Source organism: Gavialis gangeticus, unplaced genomic scaffold (genome assembly GCF_001723915.1).
Source record: "Gavialis gangeticus isolate Ggan-Ray unplaced genomic scaffold, GavGan_comp1, whole genome shotgun sequence".
Lineage (NCBI taxonomy): Eukaryota > Metazoa > Chordata > Crocodylia > Gavialidae > Gavialis > Gavialis gangeticus.
Window position 1 is genome coordinate 6,662,055 of NW_017728998.1, and position 20,918 is coordinate 6,682,972.

The following is a 20,918-nucleotide window of genomic DNA, read 5'->3' on the forward strand; positions in this document are numbered from 1 at the left end:
GGAGTTGGAGCAGGGGCAGGCGCTGTCGCCACTTGCCAGCCAGCACAGGAGAGCATGGGATGCAGGCACTGCAGTGCTGTGAGCAGGGGCTATGCCCTGCTACCACTTGCCCCCACAACCTACATCCCCCCCATCCCCTTCCCCAAGTCCCACGCCTCCTGCCCCGGCTGGGCAGCTTGTCCCAGTCCCAGCCCAAACCCTCCCTCCCCCATGTCCCTTCCCTCCCTCCTCCCCCAACCCCAACAGACTTACCAGCTGGAGGCAGCTGTGTCAGCTGCCTGCTTCGTCTATGGCCAAATCTTTTCCAAATCGATTCAGATGGTTCGAATCGATTCAGAGCTTTTAATTGGTCTCCTGATTTGATTCAGATTTGGAGATTTGGTCCCCGAATTAGGCCACATCTCCTCCACATTGAATCAACTACCAAAGCTTCACACAGCCCTACTTCCAGCTACATAGCCTTCTTGCTTAGCTCAAGCTGAAAAGAATCAAGCTTTTCGTTCTGGATATCCCTGTTTCAGTTTGTGGTGAGCAACCATCCCATTTGCAAGGCACTCAGTGTGACCTAAACTCAGTTAGTGCTACCTTAACCCAAATAGGAGCCCAGGATCATCCTCCTCAATAAAACCAAAAAAATTTTTAAAAGAGGATTAAATGTTATATCCATGACTTTTTATTCCTTAAAAGTTTTATTTCACAAGTAATTCAGAAACCACCAAAAAGCTATTTTACAGTTCTGCATTTAGAAAAATTAAGAGTTTTACAAACAAAAACATGGCCCTTTTAAAGATCATGCAAAAAAAAAAAATTACAATAAACTTTTGCACAAAAGAAGTAGTAAAATACATCGTTTTTCATAGAAAAAAGCAAATATATAAACTGGCCCTAAATATTTAGAAGGCACAACCAAACAAACCTAAAGCACTGGAGACTTTCACTCGGGTGTCGGCTGAAACACTACAGACTCCCTTAATGGACACCAGTGAAGAGGCATCGTACCACACACCTGCTGGTGGAGAGACACTGAAATAAAAACGGCCTCTGCTCAGAGAACTGATTTCAGGTCTCTGGAAAAGCAGCATGGCTAATGGACGCCTTTTTACCGACAGTTGTGTGACCTGATGCCCCTTGTTACCATCATCTGCATTGACCTGGCACTGGCTAGCCAGACTTGAAAAGGCTTTTGAGGCATTGATTCGGCAAGGTGTTTAACCGCATGGGCACCCTGCTTGATTTCCATGGGATTACCCACGTGCTTAAAGTTAGGCACTTGTTTTACTACTATGTTGAACTGGATTTAAACAGGATGTATTTGGTGACAAATAAGAAAGGACACACTGGACCTTTAAGCTGCGTTGAAGTGTATTCAACTAAGAAACGCTTTGGTCAGACAGAGGTAAAAGAAAATCAGTAAATATTTGGTTAAAAATAAGGCATATCCCACCAAAACATGGGTAATCTGGCATATATAGTTGAATCTTTAAGTGAAGTTATGCCATTTGCACCCTACAGGAAGTGAACTCTCCTACATACTGTAGAGGCATTATTTAAATTAGTAGCACCCAGGATGTCAGAGAATGATTATGTATCAAAAACCACAATTTATCTGCTGTACAACAACATATACAATTAAAGACACACGGATTTAAATTAATACCAGGTTCTGAGAATCCAAACCAGTTGGCTGAAGAGAATTCAAGAATAGGAATATCATTTACTGCATGTATAAAAAGCATTTAGAATAGAAAGTGTTAGGCTTTCCCCTCCTTTGCCTTGAAAGAAAGCTATATTCCTAGTTATTTCGATTTTCACAAGTGCTTCCTAGCAATTCTTCAGTTCTCTTTCCCTCCCCGTCTCAGATTTCATTCATCATTTTGTAAAATAAGTGATTACCGTGGACAGGATAACAAAGTGCCGACACTCCGCATCCATTGTGATGTACCACTTTGCTAAATATGAAGCAATCCGATAATCGTCAGGTCAACACAAAGCCTCCCAATGGGCATTTAACTGAACCTATTCAGCTTTCCAGTTCTGCCCTCAGTAACAGAAATTGTTATTCCCCTTTGACCTGTGGGGGCCAAAGAGTCATGCTACGGTATTTCGTGGGCTTGAACTAGAAAGCCTGTAGCCATATTATTTATAGTGGACAGAAACAAGGAAGCCCAACTGCTCTCACTGCCGTGATGTCAAACACTTCCAACTAAGCACTTTTCTCAGATGCATTGCAACTGTTTTTAACATCAGTTCACACAGACCAATTAATTGGTTCTCCTTATTATCTGAAGCAAATACTGCACACCTTAGAAGACCACATTAAATAAATAAAGAAAACATATTAAATTAATTCTCCGTGGTCACCCCAAAGGTGGGCTTGCCGTGTGTAACTGCTAGAGATGACAGGTTTGAAATATGACGGAAGGACTTTTTCTAAATTCAAATTTTGCAGTGAAAGCAACCTCAATTATGAGACAAACAGGTTGATGAACTTAATTTTTCTGAAGTTTAAACATTAAATGAGCGTTCAGTCTGCAATGGAATTAAAATAGGACGAGTGAAATATTTCCCGTATGCTTCATACTACAAATGAGTAACGGAGCAAAGGGGATTATATGTTCATATCAACCAAAGAGCTAAAGGTTCTGCAACCTTCTCCATGTTAATGTGGGTATGTGTATCGAGGGAAGAAGGTATCCAGGTTGTAGCTGGATTGGTCTAGAGGAAAAGGCAAATCAGGACTCGTAGCAGAGGTGATATCTTTTATTAGACCAACAAGATTTTTGCCAAACAAAAGTCTTTAGTTGAAAGCTTTCGGGCACAAACACCCTTCATCAGGCATTGGATAAAAGATTGGAAAAGTTCTCCTGGGTAGAAATGAAAGTTCATATTTCACAGGATTTCTTCGAGGGAAGAATAGATTTGTGGTTAGATCAATGCTACTGGTCTGAGAGTGTGGGAGCAACTAGTTTCAGCTATAAATCAATGATTTCTATATGATCTTAAAGAGCACATTATAATGGGCTACCTTTGGGGCTTATTTTCTATGCAAAATATTTAAACCCCTGTTGGGCACATCCAGATGCAGGTGCATGCTTTTTCTGTGGGAAAAATAGCAGCGGCACATATTTGGGCTGATGCTATTTGTCCCTGGACACGTTCTGCACATGTGCTCTGGCATGCAACAAATTGACCTGGGTGGGGTAGGGCTCATTGGGGCCAGCACATGTGCTGGTGCCAGCAGCCTTACCTAGGGTCCTGGGAGCCCCCCGAGGCAGCAGTGGTGCCAAGCCTGCTGTTTGGAGCCTTGCTGGCACCCAGAGCATGGCTCTGGCCAGCCAGGCTCTGTTTCTGGTGATGTACGCTGCTGCTGCATGCACCACGCTGCTTTGTTTAGTAGCAGGGGGGGTTTTGACACTAGGATCTTCCAGTGTCAAAAAAAAAAATGCCATGCTGCTAATTAGTAGCGTGGCAAATGGGCTCACATGTGCTCGAACGAGTTTGTGGCACTGCAAACCACACGTACGTTTGTCAGGACGCGCCTATTGGGAGGAAAATCTGAAATCACAAAGAAATGAAATTTAAAACTTTAAAAAAGAAAACAAAACAACACCTTGAATGCTCACAGATATAATCATCACGTTGGAAATCATACCAACCGTATGCAAGGTCATGATCCAGCCCCCTTACATTCCATATATTTAAAGCCTCAGAACTGTACAAAATATCTCCATTAGCGTTAAAGTGAAGACGCTTTACATGGATGCACCCATGTCTAACAAAAATAAGATTAACTTTTTATCCTTGCTAAATTACTACATATAAAACCAGCACTGCTGTATAGAACAATAAATTGCATTTAACTGTAAATAAAAAATGGTGCGCAGTATAACTTGGAGATGTGCCAGGACAGGAGCACTAATTCCTCAACTTGTTATGGGTCACCCAATGCGCTAAGCACTTGCAAATGTTTGACCAGCAAACACCAAACCCACAGTTTGGTTTTTCTGGGGTCCTCACTTTCTGGGCAGGGGGATCTTTGCTCCCTTTACATGCTTTCATACCATTTTCCAATGAATTTCAACTCCAGGAATCTTTCAGCCCTCTGCGGATGTCCTACCGCATGTGACATCATCATGTTACTTGACCTAACGCAACATATCACCAATCTAATTCAACATTTCTTGTGCACATGCTACCCTGACTAGGAAGACAAAAATGGGTTGTTCTTAAAAAAATTTTTTAAACCAAACTAACTAAACACGCTTCCAAAGAAACCATGCTCCCCACCTCCGAAAGAGCCGTGACTTTAAAACAATGTATTCCAAAGGGCCCATCCCTTGTACAATATTTCACTTCTGATTCTGCTTGCTGAGATGTACTGTCACTGCCATATGAGCAGGTACTTTGAAAGCTGAAGTACTAGATGGGGGCCCATAGAAGATTCCTATGCTGATTGAAAGTTAACCCATGCTTGCTGTGTTCATCACGCCTCTTTTAAAATGGAAAGATACACCAGTCTATTATTGCTGAATGCCCCAGGATTAAAAAAAAACAACAACAAAACAAAATAATAATAATAATTAAAAAACAACAACACTGAACTGATGCCATTGAGATGTGGACAGTTGAGTCGGAACTTCTTGGCGGCTTGTTCTTTTCTTCCCTGAAAGAGATTGGCCGGGAGGGTATACATGCCAGAGCAGATGCCATCAGCTGAGCGCTCCTGTGTGTTGAGATCAGTGGATCACTCTTGAAAAGGTACTTGGCAACGTCCTTGGGAATTTACTGCTTAACAGCAAAAATCCGGAAAGCCTTCCCCTCTCTAGGACTCTTCAAGCTGAAAGAGAAACAGGCCTCGTGAACCAAAGGTGGTGATAGCAGCTGCCCAGGCCAGAAAGGAAAGTGGTGGTGCCAACTTATTATTTAATTGGAACAGCATCTTTGCACAGCTTTGTCCTGAGCTGCTGAAGCACCTGGGCTCCTACGACCTCCGACATGGGAGGCTGTCTTAGACTTAAACTTCCTCACCCTCGTGCAATGCTCTAATTCAGCTCATAGCTGATTTTCCAGGCTACTTTCTGCTTTTGGTCCTCCCGTGGCTGCGATCTGCTTGCATAAATGTTTTATTCCCCAGTGCACTGAGGGAGTACATAGTAGGATAAAGAGAGAGAAAAGTTGAGAGGCAGAAATGCACTGACTCGTGCTAACGTCATGCTTTGTAACTAGCTCTTCGAGGCTCGTGTCACCAAAAAAAGGGACTTGGGTCCTAACACAAGGGTGCATGGTGAACAATAAGCAGGTGTTATTGGGTGGTTCATACATAAAGGGGAACACGTTTCCCAAAGAATGATTCCCCTTGCCCATTGCTGAGAAAGCTTGATATATCCTTTCCCCAGAGGGGCTGAATGTCCGGATGAGGGTGATAGGTGAATTGAATCTGCTTGGATAAAAAAAGAATGGAAATAAAGCTTCATATATAACCTGAACTCAGGGTTCAAAGAGGCCTCCAAGAGCTTTGACTTGTTTATTTCCAATCTGCACTTCCTGATTCCAGCTGGGATTGGAAATGAAAACCCAGAAGAAAGACAAAATTTATGCTTTGTTTTTTGGGGGTTTTTTTTTTTTCTTTTTTTCCTGCAGAGTTTGGTTGCCAGTCAGGAAGTACAGTTAATCTTATGAGAAACTCTGTTCTCTACATCTTTCCAGAATATTTCAACTTCCTTGGATGGGCTAGTTTTAATTAACAAAGAGATAAAACTTTCATAGTGTTCCCTGATAAGCTAATTAATCCTCATTGTTAAGTGTCCTTGTTAGTCAGCCTAAATTTCCCTTTCCAAATCATTGTGCTGTTTCCTGATGTGATAAAACTTCTCCAGGGCCCAGCCACCCCTGGGTCAGCACCTGATACTTGAATCAAATTGCACCACAGTGCCCTTTTATCTAGGCCAACATTTGTCATACAGCGAGTAAAGTTATGCTATGAGTATAATGGAGACATGAAATGAGCTTAATCCAAAAGCTTATTTTATCCGTGCATTAGTTAGAGCAAGTTAACTGTCACCAAAAGAAACTCAGTGCTCCTTGAGACCCCGAGAGGTTTGGGACACTACTCCAAGCCCTTAAGCAAATAAACTCTGTTAAATTAAATAGACCTTGTTGTGTTCTCCTAGCTCTAGGAACATTGACCCCGATACAATTAGGCTGCTGCATAAATAACATCTACCATTTCTTCCCATTATTCCTTCTGGAACGCTTTGTTGCATGCTAAGACATGAATTTATTAGAGTAAAAATAGCATGGTTTTGGAATATTTCATAAGAAAAAATTATGCAACGGAGATGAAAGGAATTGGGATAATGTAGCATACAATCTTTTTTTTTCCTCATCTTTGATTCATATCCCAAAATAACTGAGGCCAGTAGGGGCCAACGTTTATCACTGCAAGATGTCTGTTTCATGGCTTACGTGAAATTACTCGAGGAATCAGTATTAAAGACCTAGATCTGAACAACTTCATCGTCTTCATCCCAGTTTGTGTGTTTCTCTTAAAACACAATAGGCTGAAAAGACGTGAATGAAATTATGTTGGCCATGCCTCTGTTGTTCCTGTTACCAGGGTAGAGATGCCATCCAACTATGGTACTTACACGCATCCCTCTCCCGCCTCCATTATCAGCACATCTAAATACTTCATAGTTTTTAAAGTCTTCCTCCTTACAACACACCTTAGAGGCCATTATCCCAATTCTACTGATAAGGAACTGAGGGACAGAGAGACTGATTGACCTGCCTGAGATCACACAAGGTATGTGTGACCTTGGTCCTGCACCTTTCTCAAGCCTGCTGCCAAAACATAATCCCTGCTCGCTCACTCCCAACCCACCAATGCAGGGGTGAGGATGTTCTGGTAGCCACTTGCAAGATGCTGAGAGATGAATCTCAAGAGCTGTAGTGTCAGATACTCCCCAAGTGTCCCCATCACTTTGATCCCAGGTAAGGATCATGTGGAGTGGGAGGAAGCAGGTAGAGCTTATCTTTCAGCACTAGCCTTGAGTGGCATGGACCCAGCATGAATATACCCAAAGATGTAGGAAATTGAGCATGGACCTCCCACAATTAGGGTCCCACTTGTGCATTTGGAAGCTGAGCACAGCATCTACCACTGCAAAAAAAAGTTAAAAAATAAAACAAACCCATGATCTTTCAAAAATTAGTGACAGTATTTACTTGAATATTTTAATACGTATCATCTGCATCGCCTACTGACATCAGCATGAAACCGGTCATAAAAACTCCAAAGGAAAATGAGCCTACCTCTCAGACTTGATTCCATTCTTCAAAGAGCCATTGTAATATTTCTTCTTATCCACAGGCATCACATCCACGTAACCACCCTCCCCATTGGTAATGATCCCTGCATGCACAGCAGTTTTGCAGATACTGGAATTCTGAAGGATAAGAAGCATTTCATTTACACTGGGCTCACAGGCCTTTTTTTTTTTTTTTTTTTAATTGACAGCTAACAAAAACAGGAAACAAGGAAGAGAGACTTTTATGAAACAAAAGTACGGCATCATGGTTTGTCTCAGGCTGAGCGGTGAGGGAGGATGCTCGGTTACTAAAGGACAACGTTCAGCAAGGCCGGTCCAGAGAGATGCAAGTCACAGGGAAGATCCACCTGCTCTCAATGGAGGACAAGCGTTCCTGTTGCTTCCCTACATGGATCTACAATCAGCAGTGGGTTCACTGGGAGGTTATCCTGAGGCTGGTTGAATCAATGGTATTTCCAGTCACCACAGCCCTATTTTACACCCAATGCATTGTCTTTCAGAGTTGTGATAACCCACGTTGACCATACCAACCTTGGCCTTGTCCATATAAGAAGAGACGGCCACTTAGCATTGCTAGCAAGTAGGCCCTTAGCCAAAGTTTTGCAATAGTTTGCTGGTATAAACAGCGGAGTCTTTTAACATATTTCAGCTAAGAGGGATAAATTATCATCATTGACTTGTGACGGCTGGCATCGCTTGTTCCAAAAAAGCTAAGATAAGCTTTACCCACCACAGTTCTGATTTCTGAAGGTGCTGATAACTTGGACCTTTCCCTGACTGTACCAAGCACTGTAGATAAACGAGTCCCTCTGAAACTCATACTCACTATGCCCCCATTGCCTTCTGTTTTTCCTTGGTTATTTTATTGTTATTTTGTCGTATGTGCAATGTCAGGCTTGCTGAAGGAACACAAACTACTAGCAAGTGATGACTCAGTTCCAGAAACATCCAGGAAATAGAGTAATAGCAGAGAACACTAAGGCTCAATATAAACTTGGATGTCAACTTTGCAGAGGATTTATAGGCAGCTAGTTTGAGCAATAACAAAAAAAAAAATTCAGCTGTGCAACAGAGGATTGAAACAGGTGAAAATCCACATACTTCTTTACCCCTGGGGAAAAAAAAATCAAACTTCTACTGCAAGATCTCCAATGTCACTACAACTGCCAAAGCTGTACGTTCAAGTAGTATATATGGGCTATCGATCATGCCAACTTTTTACAAGGCCATAAAAGGCAGGTTTTTTCCTTGTCCCCTATATATTTGGATTGCCTATCTCTTGGCAGGCTTCATGGTTTTAATTGCCAATATGGTTTTGCTTCTATATATGGTCAGGACAGCAAGGGAACACTCTGTTTGGAAGACATGCTTTGAATTTGCTCTAGTATGCAACAGGAAAGCTATAAATCTAAAATTGGCTCATAAAATTAGACTGATCTGAATCAACTGAGCAAGGCCTTTTTGTGATGCTCTCCACTGGGAAACATCCTTAATAGCGCTCTTTCCAACGCATTTCTATTTTTCTGGGACTGGTTGTTCTGCTCCCTGCTCACCTCTGACTGTTGTCCTTACATACCTTTTCCTCTAGCACCCTATTGGGTTGTTGTCCTCTGCCAAGCCAAGGTGGTGTTTTATTTTAATGAGCTGTTTATAAAATGCTTTGAAGATGAGAAGCACTCTGAGGATGAGGGAGTTGTCTTCCAAAATGAAGGACATTATTGCTTCAGAGATCTCGCAGAAGTTAACCTTGTCACTGGCTCTTTGTCTCTGCTGGGTCTTGCCCTCCTGAACAAAATGCCAGGCTCTGGGAGCACCTCCCTTCCTGCAGAACTGGGGTCTCTGGGGCTTCCCTTATCCTGTCTTAGGAGTCTCCATTTTGCAAAGAATTGTTAGCAAACTATTGTGACTACCACCGACCTCACCCAGCATTTCACAGTTGAGTATGATGAGTCTAAAACGAAGGCCATCTCCCGCTGGAGGCCCACCGACATGGTACGGTTCTACTAGCGACAAAAACCAACTCTTCTCACAAAAGCTTCCTCCTTCAGGAAATCTCCCCCTGGTTGACAAATGGGATTTCTAGGAAATACTCCTTTTATCTCACAAGAGAGAGCCATTCTCTTTTTCTCATCCCCTGAACACAAATAGGACAAAGGCTTCCCTTTCAAGAGAAAGCCCTACCATGATTGGAATAAGCAAGTTCCTCTCATTTATTTAAACACTTCCAAATGTTCCAGCATTGCAAGCTTCGCACGATTTCTCACACCATTTTGAGAAGACCCCCGCCTTTTGCAGAGCTCGCACAGAGCCTCAGAAATACTCTTCTCACCATCAGTAGCCATCAGGTTTACTATCAGTGCATCCACAAATGTACACAGGGAAGCCGTCCAACCAGGCTACAAATTCACTGGCATAAAGTACAAGGGATGCAAAGGCTTGGAAACAGACCCACGTTGAACGACGCCTCTCTTACTGAAAAGACTCAGTGCAAACTCTTCAAATTTCCACATGTCAGGAAATGAATGATTAAAAAAGAACACAGAGGCCATCAACGTGTATCTACTGCTTTAGCACACCATCTACTTGAGGTACACAGCCACATATTAACAGGCATCAGCAAATAGGCCCAAGAAACCATATTATGTACGAAGAAGGTGCTGAACATGTGTCGGTGGTCTATTTTTATGTATCACTGCTCATGTCCTGCCATTGCCAAGATCCCAGAACATCTTTTTCTACTCTGAAAATAACTTTTAGCAGAATGGCAGAACATCTGGATTTGATGACCCGGGTTTGCCTACTGTTTTCTTCCACAGTTTATCATACACCTTTTTAAGACTTGAGCAATTGCCTTCAGCAGTGCTTTTGTGGTCTTATTATTTTGCCATTGATCATGAGTACCTTGGCTGCGTTGTCTCTTTGGTTCATTTCCCCAAACAAAACTGACCTCATTTCTTATAAACATACCTTTCCCAAGCCCTTGACATCAAGCAATCTAAAATAACATTTTTATTTCTATGAGGTGAAACAGAAACGCTATTTAAATTGCTAATTCCCATGACGCAGAGTTTGCTGCTCCTGGGTCTTTATGAACAAGCCTAAACAGAACCCAGTTCAGCTGAACCTCTTTTGCTCATGTCACAGCTCTGTTCCTTTGATAAATGGGCTTTCACAAGCATCCTGGGATTATGCAAATATGAAAGCTCTCCAAGGTAGAAAAGAAGATTGGAAGTTCATGGAACAGGTTCTGACACCCAAGCAGGAGTGACTCAATGCCACGGACAACTACAGGCTGGTTCAGTGATTAATCCCATTGCTATCAAACCATTTTGGAAGGCGGCTCTTTGAACATGCTGCTAACATCATCTAAGAGCTTGCAGTCATTTAAAAAAAAATGCATGCTTTCCTGGAAGCAGCAGTGCATTACTTTCACCTGACTCTGCAGCATCTGCATAGATCGGATGCTTCAGAGGGACTTTGTGGTGCTTTTAGCTAAAGCTGATTCAATCAGCTTTTAGACAAAAGCGCCAAAAAAGCCTCACTAAAGCACTGGATTTATATAGACAACGGGAAGCCAGGTTCAGCTGAGGTGCTGCCTCTTTTGGGCACATGTGGGGATGGCGCAGGAATGCACCGAATTTAAAGTAAAGCACCAGGTCTTTTTTTTTTGCAAATGTCTTGAGATCTCTAAAGCCAAGTACAATGGCACAGGGAAAATGTGGTTTGTCTTTTACTTGACCTCTTGACAAGACGGCAGCCTGTGACGTATCTGCCTGAGAACCAGAAAGTGCCCCCATAATGCGAACCCACCAGAAGATTAGCACTTATCTACTTCAGTTTACTGCGTACTCTGATTTTGGCTGATGTTAACTCATTGTGTCCCTTCTTGTAGGGCATATGCCTGTGGGAAAAGAAGGTTGCCTAAATTCACACTGCACTGAATGTTTATTTTATAAGACTTCCGGGCTTTGGGATTACCATTAATGCAAAAAGTATTTCTACTTCAACACTCATTATTCTTGCAGTATTCTCCCTTCCCCCACTGCCAACCCTTTCTCTGCCTTTTTCTTCTCTTCTCTTAGTCATAACCACTTCCCTTGACCCTTGCTATCTCTGATGACATTATCATGCCAACCTAAAGGAAGTCTAAAAGGCCTTGAGCCACTGCTGATTGACTATCAGCACCAAGGAGCTTCCAACTTCTTCTCAGCCATAGATAGCTTCAACATACCTCTACCTCTACATATAATCCTGAGAGCAGACCTCCTATATATACATCCTATATACATACATAGGATCTTGAGAGGTCTGCTTTACACAGCAGCAGCATTATTACATCATGATAGTCAGGGTTCTCCAGGGAGTTGGGATGATTCACTGAAAAACATTAATTCAACCGAGTCAGGATTGATCAAACCCCATTGCACAAGATGATATATGATGCTCCTGAACTAACCCCTCTGCTAGGGACCGTTGGCCTCCTCGAGTTGCAGCCTGTCAAGACTTTGCTGCCTTTTGATTTTTAAAGTTATCCCAATGCAGTTTATGAGTGCTTCTGGTCCAGGTCACCATCTCTTCACTCACCCTGATGTTCCTGCTGGTTATCGTGCTGGGCATCCATCATGTTGCTTCAAGAACATGATGCTATTCCCCCACCTGGGGTGGCTGTATTTCAGTGATGCATGAAATGTTCCCCAGGTATATACTTTAGAAAGTCTTGCAGAACTTTTGAGATGAAAGGAACTCCAGGAAGGTTATAGCTGATGAGTCCAACCACCCACCAGTTTTTAGTTTACTGTATATTTAAATGGGCAATGAAAATATTGCCCTAATATTTGAACAAAGTAAACTGAAAAGGGGCAAGCAATTTTAACGAGGGTTTGTTCATATGCATAAACAGCTGAAATAGCTCCTTCATGGCTTCCAGGATAGCCATTTCATTGGAAGAACTGAAGAATCTAGAACGATCTTACTTGACCGTGAGTCAATTTTAGGCGAAGCCACAACTGACACAATTCAAGTTCCTGCCTGTAACCATAAAGGTAAAAGGGAAAACAGGTCTACTAACCAACATCAAGATCGCAACAGGCAATTCCCCACCAAAATGATTCTCTCCCAAACAATTTAGCAATTCCCACGTGGCACCGTCATCAATCTGGGTATAGTCCATATAAATGGAACCTAGCTTGAAAAAAAATTTAAAACTCTCCCTCAAGAGGGAAAATATAAGAAGAGATGGTATACCCAGATGCTGATGGGTAAAAGCAATATCAGTGACATGACTTATCAGCCTTAGGAAGCATGCGATTGCTCTGATTGATCCTGCTACACACAAAATGATTTTCTGAAAATGAACTAATGGGAAGGAAGGCACTTGCTTTGAGTAAAGTCTCTCTGGATGACTTTCAGCAAACTGCCAACAACCAGGTGGGGGCCAGTGTATTTCTCAAGGTTTTGAAATCCTCTTTGCCTCTATCTCCACTCTGCAAAACTACACCACACCTATATTGCCAGTGGGCTTCAGATGCACAAAATCTCCAAGAAAAAGCAAAGTTGATCCTTTTGCTGTTCATCAATACATTTTTTGTGCTATTTAACCTTTGTTCCTTCACATCAGCTGTACAGCTGTTCACAACGCTAAAAAAGCCCAACAAACATCTGCTATTTTCACTAACACTGTACTGTCTCCCAGGTGTTTCAAAAATAATATTGTACTTGCAAAAGAAAGGGGGGCGAGTAGGATCTATTTTTGCCAATTCTAGTGAGTAGCAATATAGGCCATAATAAAACCTTAGCTTTTCATCTGTAGACCTCAGGTGGACAGATATTATCACTATTTTACAAACCAACACCCAAAAGCACAGAGTCGTTGAGTTACACACCAAAGGTCGCAGAGCAAGTTAGAGTCAGAAATGCAAATGATATCCAAGCCTCTCGTCTCCCAGCTTGTGGTCCTCTGCCCTACACAATATGGCCACCACTTAAGTACAACGCAATGTTTAATGAATGGGGCCACCTAATGCAAGGGCTGCTGTAAAACATCCATTGCACATATCTGACGGAGCATTTAAAGGGATATAATTCCTAGTTCAAGGAATACAACTCTCAATGACACGTGACCAAGCTCTTTCAATATAGACATATTTTTATGAAGTGATATGAAGGCAAAGGGAATACTTACATCTGCATAAATATTTGTGCCATACACTGGTGCCCAGTACGAAGGCTCGTCTTTACAGTAGGCTGGACAGTACACCCTAGGAGACAATGTATTTGCATTTATTCTCTACATCGAGAAACAAGAGCATGCTATTTGCATTGCTGGAAAACTTCTGGTGCTCACATCTGGTTTGCAGGTGGCAACAGCTGTGGCTAATATTTTTACCCCCTAATACTGAACTGCAGATAAGACAAATAAAACAGGAGTTGGGCCTTTGGAGCTGCATTTTCCAAGCAGAGCTTCTCTATTCATGCATAACGTTGCCCACACACTTGTTCGCACAGAATTATATTTCTCCAACATGACTTATGCAGGCAAAAGAAGGAGCTGAGAGCTCTGTGTGCGCCAAGTCCATTAGCAGGCTAGGATCCAGATTTGGGTGTGTGAGAACTTGAGAATTTGGATGGGAAAGAGTGCCCCAAAACCGCACATGGCAGGGAGCATGCGCAAAGCTGCACATTGATGCATACCAATTGATCTAAGGGGATTTCTTCAGTCTGACCCTTTGATACCATGGAGAATTCAGTAATAAGCCTATAAAAATACAACCTTTACATTATGTAAACACTAATCTGCACTTCCAAAGTGTGAATATGCTCAGGTGAAAACCCTGGCTGTTGAGGGAAAATGCTTTATTCATGTCACATATTGCCTATGGATATGAAATGAAGCTACCTTATTCAAACCTCCACTCCAGTCCATCTCCCACAATGTGCATCTTCACTTCCAAACCCTCTAGCTCACTATCTACAGTCTCTCTGTAGCTCATTTGCCCCTTTACCAGTACAATTTTAGGTTTAAAGCCTGCTTAGAGATGCATCTTACCTAGGGCAGTGAGCCGCTGGCTTTTTGAACTGACACAGTTCAGCTACCGTGGTATAACAATCCAGCGTCTGCACTGTGGAGAGAAATATGGAGAGAGAAATTACAACCTGGAGCTTCCAGCAGCAAAGAAAAGCCAAGGTCACATGTTGCACTGGATAGGACTCATGTCCAACTAATGGCATATATGCAGCCAGAAGAATAACTGCATTTTGCTTGTTCCACACAGTTTGCATTAAAAAGAAACATGTATTAGGCTTTCTGGCAATGATCCATTATATTGCTAGAAAACTGTTGTTAAAGGGCTAGAAAACAATATCTAAGGATGGAGCAGCATTTCTTTCTTACAGACATTTGAAGTGGCAGATTAAATTCAGCTGTTAGATTAAATTCTGAGTTTACAGCGCACAACACCACGGTATTTCTCAACCCTGCATTTGCAAATGCTGAAGTCTTCTTCTGAGCAGCACAAGATAAAAAGTCAAAACAGACTGTATTTAACCAGAGGCATTATTCAAACTGACCGAAAAACGTGGAAAAATAGTTGAACGAAAAAGAGGGGGGAAGGGGGAGTTAAAAATGTTGGTTCTCATTTTTCCCCGTCCAGCTCAAGTCATAAAAAATCCATATTTATATGTAAAAGCTTGGGAGCCAGCTGTGAGGAAATGATTTCAGTTTGGAATAAACTGCAAAACTACAGTCAGAACCAAACAAAGAAAAAACTAAAAGTTTCATGTTTTGTTGCAAACCATTAATTGTCTGTACAGTCTAACTACAAAAAGGGTGGGAAGCCCCTTCTTTGGGTCATTAAATATTAGACCACAAGACCCTGGAAAAACACACTGTAGAAATCATTCCAGTAAGACCACAAAGCACCAATCTCCCTGACATGTGTGGGCACTTGCCTTCAACTAAAGGTGCCCAAACCTACAGACTTTTGCTTGTGCCACTTCAGTCTTATCCATACTGATTGTAAACCAGCTATCATTAATCCAGGTCATGACCACTGCTACATGCTGGTAAAGACGGGAAATAGCAATATCTGGTTTAGGAGAGAAAGAGTTGTCAATCTAAAAGCCATCAGTAGATTAAAATGCTCTGGCCCATCTCGGTTTATACTGCATTTTAGTTGGAGGCAACACGAACACCTTGCTGTCATAAAGCCATCAGGAAGAATGAGCAAGGGATCATCATAAACCTCCAAAATAAATGAGTGGTCCCACCTTGAGAAAGACCCCCTTACTGCCCTTTCAACATTATCCAGAGCCCCATAGGCTTCCCAGGAATATAATATCAGGATGGTTATCTGACTTCTGTCCATCACCCTGACATCGTCAGCTCAGGAGGCCAAAGCGCTCTCTATGCCAGGATCTGTCTAGACACAAGATTCAGGAAATTGGACAGCATTGTAATTGGCCTCTTCTCATTTTCTGAAGGAGTCTTTCCCAACAGGAGAAAAGACTTAATGACATTTGCTGCTGCTAAGTGATGGTTTCTTCCCTAAGGACTGGACCAGAGTTTGGCAACAAAATCATTTGACATGGCTACTGAAGCTAAAAGAGAAAATGGCATGGCATGATCGTGTCAAAGCTTCATGTAAAACTTCAACACCATTGCCTTCTTCTCAATTTTATAATGATGTAAATGGCATTTAAACTCACCTGTTACTTGGGAAACCATGAATGCATTTGAGGGTTTATTTTTACTGTAAAACACAAAAATGAAATATATATTTAATATACTTTTTAAAATACAGAGGCACAGCAAAACATTTTAAATCAATTATCTATACATTTTGTATATAAACAGCAGAGAAAATACAACATCAGTTTATAACAAAGGCAAATCTAGGTGCATCAGGGTATATTTTCTCAAGGGAGAATACCTTAACGTTTCAACACCATGTCTTGTGGACTTCACAAAAGACGGTGTTCTCCCTTTCCTAGTGATGTCAACCAGGCCTCCTCTGTTATCAATAACACCAAAATGAAGAGCAGCACGGCAAATACTGGAAGACTAGAAAGACCATAAAAAGCAGCATTTTAAAATTAATAAAGCCTGAAATAAATGGCGGTAAAGTAACATTAAAACACACATGTAACAGAAATATGTAAGTGTCAAGTGGCCTGGGCCTTTCCTGACCAAATTTCACATAGGCTCAGATTGCATACTTCATATTGCTAGAACGTACATGCCAATGCTTTTTTTAAAATTTTAAGCCCTATCCATTGTAAGGGTGAACATCCTATCTAGATCTCGATATCAACCTCCTATAAGTTGATCCTTTAAGTCTATTAAAACATTTTATTTATGTGTGTGTGTGTGTGTGTGTGTGTGTGTGTGTACACACACACACACACACACACACATATGTGCCATTAAAATATAATTCTTAAGGAGAGCTGGGAGAAAACAATTATTTTTTTCCAATGGAAAATTTTGAGTTTTCACCCCCCATAAATTCCAAATCTAATTTTTTTTAAATGCTTGGTAAGGGAAAGGGTTATATCTTACTTGATGCATCACCCTAAGTCATCTTGTGCACTGGAGGACAGTTCCTAAAAGATGCTTTGGCCCCCTGCTCTCAACTTCCAGTGTATTTGCTGGCCATTGAAAGGACTTATTTTGCAAAATCAGCTCTTGAATGAACTCTACCTTTTAGGACTGTTTTTATCATTTTGACAGGGTAAGACAGGTAACCTGCGTTATACAACTTCACAGGATCATGCCAGACCAACACAGGAGGGAAGAAAAGTTGGGTTGCAGTTGGATTGCCAGCACTTACAGTTTCTTGCATTTCCCCTACCACCCCATAAAGATTTCCCCTATGAGCCCATAAACCTCCATGCGGCTTAACAAAGTACTTACACTCTCATACTGGAACGTCCCAAAGACTTTGGCTTTGCTGTTCATGCAGCCAGCAGGACACAGATACCTGGGAACGATAGAGATCTCTCTCAGTGACAGGGAGGGAACAATGAGGGAAAAAAAGAGACTCTTGCTACATTTCATAATCACTTCATTAAACTACTCCATTGAAAACCAGTATTGCAAAATAGCTACGTTTAAAAGACGCTTTTCCCCATAAGACCAATATTTAGATTCTGTGGGTTTGGTCTTTTTCCAAGCGATAAACTGTACTGTACTTGCCTGAAACCTTAACTGGAGTTCTTGACCACCGAGGTGTGTACAAGCCATGAATTAATGGGCTGGGCTGGCCAGGAGTACAGTGTAACATATGAAGAGAGAACAAAATAGCTGTGCCAAGGTTTACTAAGCGGCACTGGCCATCTAGGGGCTGTGGGTTATCATGCCCATTCATCACTTCGAGCATGAAATAAACTAAGTCACTTTACTGCTAAACTTGGCTGGATAACTTGTATTTAAGGGGAATGAAAGGCTTGTTCATAGGGATTTACAGAGCAATTGGATGCTAGTCACAAAAAATAGAACATAGCCCAACCCATGTTTGCAAATCCCAGCCAGCTTTTGGGACACTGTTTCACTGACCGCTGTCAATCAAATGCTACCTGTTGCACGTTGACCCTTTGCAGCTGTCCCTCATTTTGGTGTCACACTTAATGACTTGAGCTAGAAAACAAAGCAAAATGAGAGATGTAAGAGAAGGGAATTCAAGGGAGAAACCTCCACCCAAATCACAAGCAGTGTTCACTCGGGTGTGTTATATGTACGGCAACTTGTAGCACTGCGAGAGTGAATGCTGCTCACAGGATAACTCAGCAATAGGAGACTTCCAGCTGAGAGCAATAACCCTGAAGCACTGCTACATCAGCCCTGCAGCTACAAAAGGCACTTACTGACATGTTAACTATTCCTTTCATCAAAAAAGTGTCTTTTGTCAGTATGGACATGAAGCCAACTTGACAGTAGAGGATTTCAGTGACCAGACCCAGGGTTCCCACCATCCCGGTTAATTAGAGGCTCTCAACATCCCATCAGATAGACTTGAGAAGGGTGCACTTGTTCACCCCAGCACAGAAGCAACAGATCACTTCAAATGACAGTGATTAGAAACCCTTTAAAGCAGATAGGATCGACTGCACGACTTTTTCTGAAGACCTGCACCAGGACCCCTTCCTTCCCTCCACCCCTCTCTTTAGGCAATGAACAAAATTGAAAAAGACTTTGAAATGGAGAGCATGGAGTGCAGAATAGTTAAAGGAGGCAATAGTGGGTAAAAGTCAAATGCTTGCTGATGTATCCAATGAGCACGGCCAAGATTTTCCAAAGGGATTAGAGATTTTGACTGCCTGAGTTTTTGGGTATCCAGCTTGAGAGGCGCTATGGGGCACTGCCAGAAAAATGAGGTCTGAAATCAGATGCTCAAAAAGCACTAGTCGCTTCTGAAATTCTTGATTCCATCCCTTCTAGGCCAATTTTATCATTAACAGCACAGCTTTGCACCAATCCCTCCCCCCCGGCCCCCAAATCCACTCTCTTCTTCTTTAACTGACCCCCCACACAGGTGCCCGCACCCTTCCTCTGGAGGAGTCGGAAAGCTCGTAGGTTTTAGATGACAAAGCAGCTCTCTTACTCATGTAGTGGTCTGCAGGGGTTGTTTTCTTGGGCTTGGTTGCTCTGGGTTTATTCACCGGCTCATGTGCCCACACATATTTTTCCTCTATATTTGGCGGAGTCTCCACTTCGTTAGTCTCATCTGTCTCAGGTTTTTGGGCATAATGGTTATCTTATTAGAGAGGAGAAGAAAAAAAAGATCACTTTGGCATTAACAGTCGAGTTCGACGAGCTACAGGAGCACCAAGATTTTTTGAGGGAGATGGTTCGATTTAAACAAAGACCCATTTCTACATAGTTGGCAATCCAATGACACACAGTTATAGTCAGAAAGGGCTACTCCCAGAGAAGGCATAATGCCAGGGAAGGAGACCTGGCTTCCTCCTAGTCGCTCATTTTGCACCCAGAGCGGCGATCCAGGGTTTTAACCACACTGGTCTGATGTGATCTGTCACTACGCGGTGGAAGACAGATGAGCACAAGCTGATGCTCCCACTATTATTTACACCCCCCCCTTTAGCAATGCAGATTCTGCTCCACCGAGGAAGAGCTGACTCCTCTCAGACCACAAACAGACATTGCATTTATCCCAAAAGAAACCATTTCATCTCAGGACAAGGTGCAATCACGCAAGCATCCGTGTCCATTGTCCCAGGATAAATCCTGAAAATGTTCACGGGATAAGAAGGACTAACAGTTTATCCTGGGATATCACAACACATTGCTGAATGGTTATGCTGGGATTGCCTCACTGAATCGATGGCCAGATAGTGGCAGTGCACTCAGCTGCTCACTAAACCCTGATAGGAAGGATGATGTGTGCACATGCCGATGCTGGGATATTTCCATTCCAGGACAAACACCAGCACAACTTGTCCAGGGACAAATGCAACATCTGCTCCTAACCTCGGGCAGACAAATTCCCTGGAAACCTGCCAAAGACTTCTACGCTGAGGTTAGCTTCCTCAAAATAATGTCACCGTAGCTTTGCTCTATCTGCTCTAAAAATAAAGATCTCACTTCATTGATGTTCATCCTTGTTAGGCCAAGAAACCCTGCATGCATTACATAGATCTTTCTCTTCGTTGGCAGAATTAATGTCATTGCGTGCACAGACACCTGGCCTAGGAAAAGTGGGACCTGGAAGTGGTACTTTAGTGATAAAACTCAGCCCGTCCTCTCTCATCTTCAGCAACGATACTCCCTCATGATCTCTATCTGTCCTCCGGCTGCACACCCGATACTTTCAATGTACTCTGCTGTGTCTAGACAACAGAGCGGCACCCTTTCAGCTTCCTTATGACTCAGATTATTAACATTAAAGAAGAAAAGTGATTTTGGCCCAAGATCCTTCTCTGCTTTGAACACATCTCCAGGGGGTTTGCTGACATCTGTGAGCAAAGGCTTATTTCCTCAGAGAGAAAATGGCTTGTGCGGGTGAAATAAAAGGATCCTATCGACACAGTCACAGGGAGTCTTCAATGGTCAGTGATGTAAGCAACTGCCTCAAGGGTTTCAGGGTTACTATTTCCCACTCATCATGCACAGCAGCATTTAGTCCAAAAGATCCCCAGATTGTCCAAAACCCTTCATTATGTCGCTTAATATGCAGTTCAAACTAGCTGCCTATAAATCCTCTAGGTAGGAATTACTCTAGTCCTTTATAGCTGGGGAAACTGAGGCCCAGAAGCATTTGCAAGAACACATAAGGAACTCACCATACGCCGCCCACCCACCCACGGTGACTTCTGTAAACAGGCCCTTCTCAAACAAACCAGATGAGGATGGGCTTGCTCATCCCCACAGCATCCACAAACCACAACCCCACAGACCAGTCGTAAGCCAATGCTGTCCTGCTCTTTGGCCCATGAGAACTGGTGGAAATCCAGAGGAATGCTTTTAAACCAGTCGAGTTCAGCTGGATTACACCACTGAAAAGAAGCAGAATTTGCTCTCGAGATTTTGGGTGTTTCATAGTTTCATAGTTTCTAGGGTCGGAAGGGACCTGA

General features: G+C 42.4%; 1 protein-coding gene across 1 annotated transcript in view; it reads right to left on the reverse strand.

The window, feature by feature from the left end:
* Window positions 1–3,260: 3,260 nt before the first annotated feature.
* Window positions 3,261–20,918, reverse strand: part of CRISPLD2 (cysteine rich secretory protein LCCL domain containing 2) — a 34,990-nt gene continuing 17,332 nt past the window's right edge. The window contains exons 7-15 of the mRNA XM_019505452.1: window positions 18,929–19,081; window positions 17,904–17,964; window positions 17,242–17,308; window positions 16,259–16,389; window positions 16,035–16,078; window positions 14,377–14,449; window positions 13,513–13,588; window positions 7,315–7,448; window positions 3,261–4,837 (exon numbers count right to left, since the gene is read on the reverse strand). Of these exons, the coding sequence (XP_019360997.1) occupies window positions 4,783–4,837; window positions 7,315–7,448; window positions 13,513–13,588; window positions 14,377–14,449; window positions 16,035–16,078; window positions 16,259–16,389; window positions 17,242–17,308; window positions 17,904–17,964; window positions 18,929–19,081 (794 nt within the window). The 3' untranslated portion in view covers window positions 3,261–4,782. The remainder of the gene's footprint in view (window positions 4,838–7,314; window positions 7,449–13,512; window positions 13,589–14,376; window positions 14,450–16,034; window positions 16,079–16,258; window positions 16,390–17,241; window positions 17,309–17,903; window positions 17,965–18,928; window positions 19,082–20,918) is intronic.